Consider the following 1,394-nt stretch of genomic DNA (forward strand, 5'->3'; position numbering starts at 1 on the left):
AAAAAAAGAATAAAAAAAAGGTGACATGAACATCTGCCTAGTAATTTGACTAATTTTCCTTTTCCGGTAAATTACCTGGTGAGAAATTTTAAATCTTTGAATGTTTTCATTCTGCAAAGTAAATTTTCTTGAACAAAGTTTCTCACACAGTAATTCTTTCTTTTTGATGTTGAACTTCCATTACTCTAATGGGAAGATGAGTGATTTAACTTTTCTCTGTTTTATAGTTGTAGATGAAAAGTTCCATTTTATATACATTTTATTTCTATTTATTTGTAATACTGCATTTTAGAGCTTTTTTAAGTTTTATGAAAAACTGCTTATCAATTTAATGACAAATATAAATTGCAAATGTTAAAAGAAAAATTGGACACACACATTATAAGATATATTTTTCACTTGGTTGCATAGAAATTTAAAGTTTTCAATCAATGAATTTATGTCCCATTTTTAGGGGATGCAAGTATTTAAATAGTGTTTTTAGTAGATTTATATTCTACCTTTCCTCAACTGAAGCCTAGCTGCCGAAAGATTGCCCTTCTGTTTTCAGAGGGTATGTAGGCTAGGACCAACAAAGAATTAGGAGAATAGGGGTCTGTGCTGTCACCATGATGCCCTCACACTACTTTTTACAGCAGGAAATGGATTTAGGAATACTCATCCACAGAGGTGTAGGGTGAACTTATGAAACTTGATGTGGTAGAGGCAGATTTGGAATTCCTGCGGGAGCTGCTGTTGAAGTTTGGGTCTCTTGGCATCACTCTCTTCTTCTGACTGGATTTGGAGTTGTCTGCATCACTGGGGTCAAACACCACTGTCATAGACTCCATCCTGGTCACAGTGTACAGGCTGCTTTGCCGGGTTGGGTGAAACCTGGTGGTCTTGAGCTCCAGCTCATCATAGCTAGAAACTTCGATAAAAGGACACCAGCGAAATGCTCTCTTGAAACCAGCTCGAAATCTGAGAAGCAGGTCACAAGGAGGAAAAGACATATTTTAAGTGGAAATTTTCTTCAGTTGCCATAGAAAACCCCAATTAAGGCAGTTCCACCAGCTCAGGCTTGAAATTTGATTTTCTAATCAAATGCTTAGAATGTATCCAGTAATATTGTCATTAGTCTTCTAAGCTTTTCTTGCTTGAAATTGAATCTTAATTTCCCATCAGCAAGAAACAAGTCACAGAACAGTAAAAGCAAACGTCAGGTACTCAATCTGCCAAAGAAACTATGCATATTTCTGCTGTGATTTTATACTTTGACATAAGCATAACTGAATTAGGCTTGCTAGTTACGACACTTAAAAAATGACATATTTCTAAATAGCTTCTTCCAGAAATGATTACACATTTTTAAATTGAAGTCTTATTTAATGTTATAATTAATTGCTAATCTTCAC

The 1,394-nt window shown here is 34.9% G+C and overlaps 1 protein-coding gene across 1 annotated transcript in view; it reads right to left on the reverse strand.

Annotated features, from left to right (window-relative positions):
* Positions 1-647: 647 nt before the first annotated feature.
* Positions 648-1,394, reverse strand: part of LOC103213449 (neuromedin-K receptor) — a gene marked incomplete at its 5' end in the record, with an annotated part of 1,951 nt that continues 1,204 nt past the window's right edge. The window contains one exon of the mRNA XM_007959229.2: positions 648-960. Within this exon, the coding sequence (XP_007957420.2) occupies positions 648-960 (313 nt within the window). The remainder of the gene's footprint in view (positions 961-1,394) is intronic.

The sequence above is a fragment of the Orycteropus afer genome, unplaced genomic scaffold (genome assembly GCF_000298275.1).
Source record: "Orycteropus afer afer isolate SDZICR_OR568_19922 unplaced genomic scaffold, OryAfe1.0 scaffold02418, whole genome shotgun sequence".
Classification (NCBI taxonomy): Eukaryota; Metazoa; Chordata; class Mammalia; order Tubulidentata; family Orycteropodidae; genus Orycteropus; species Orycteropus afer.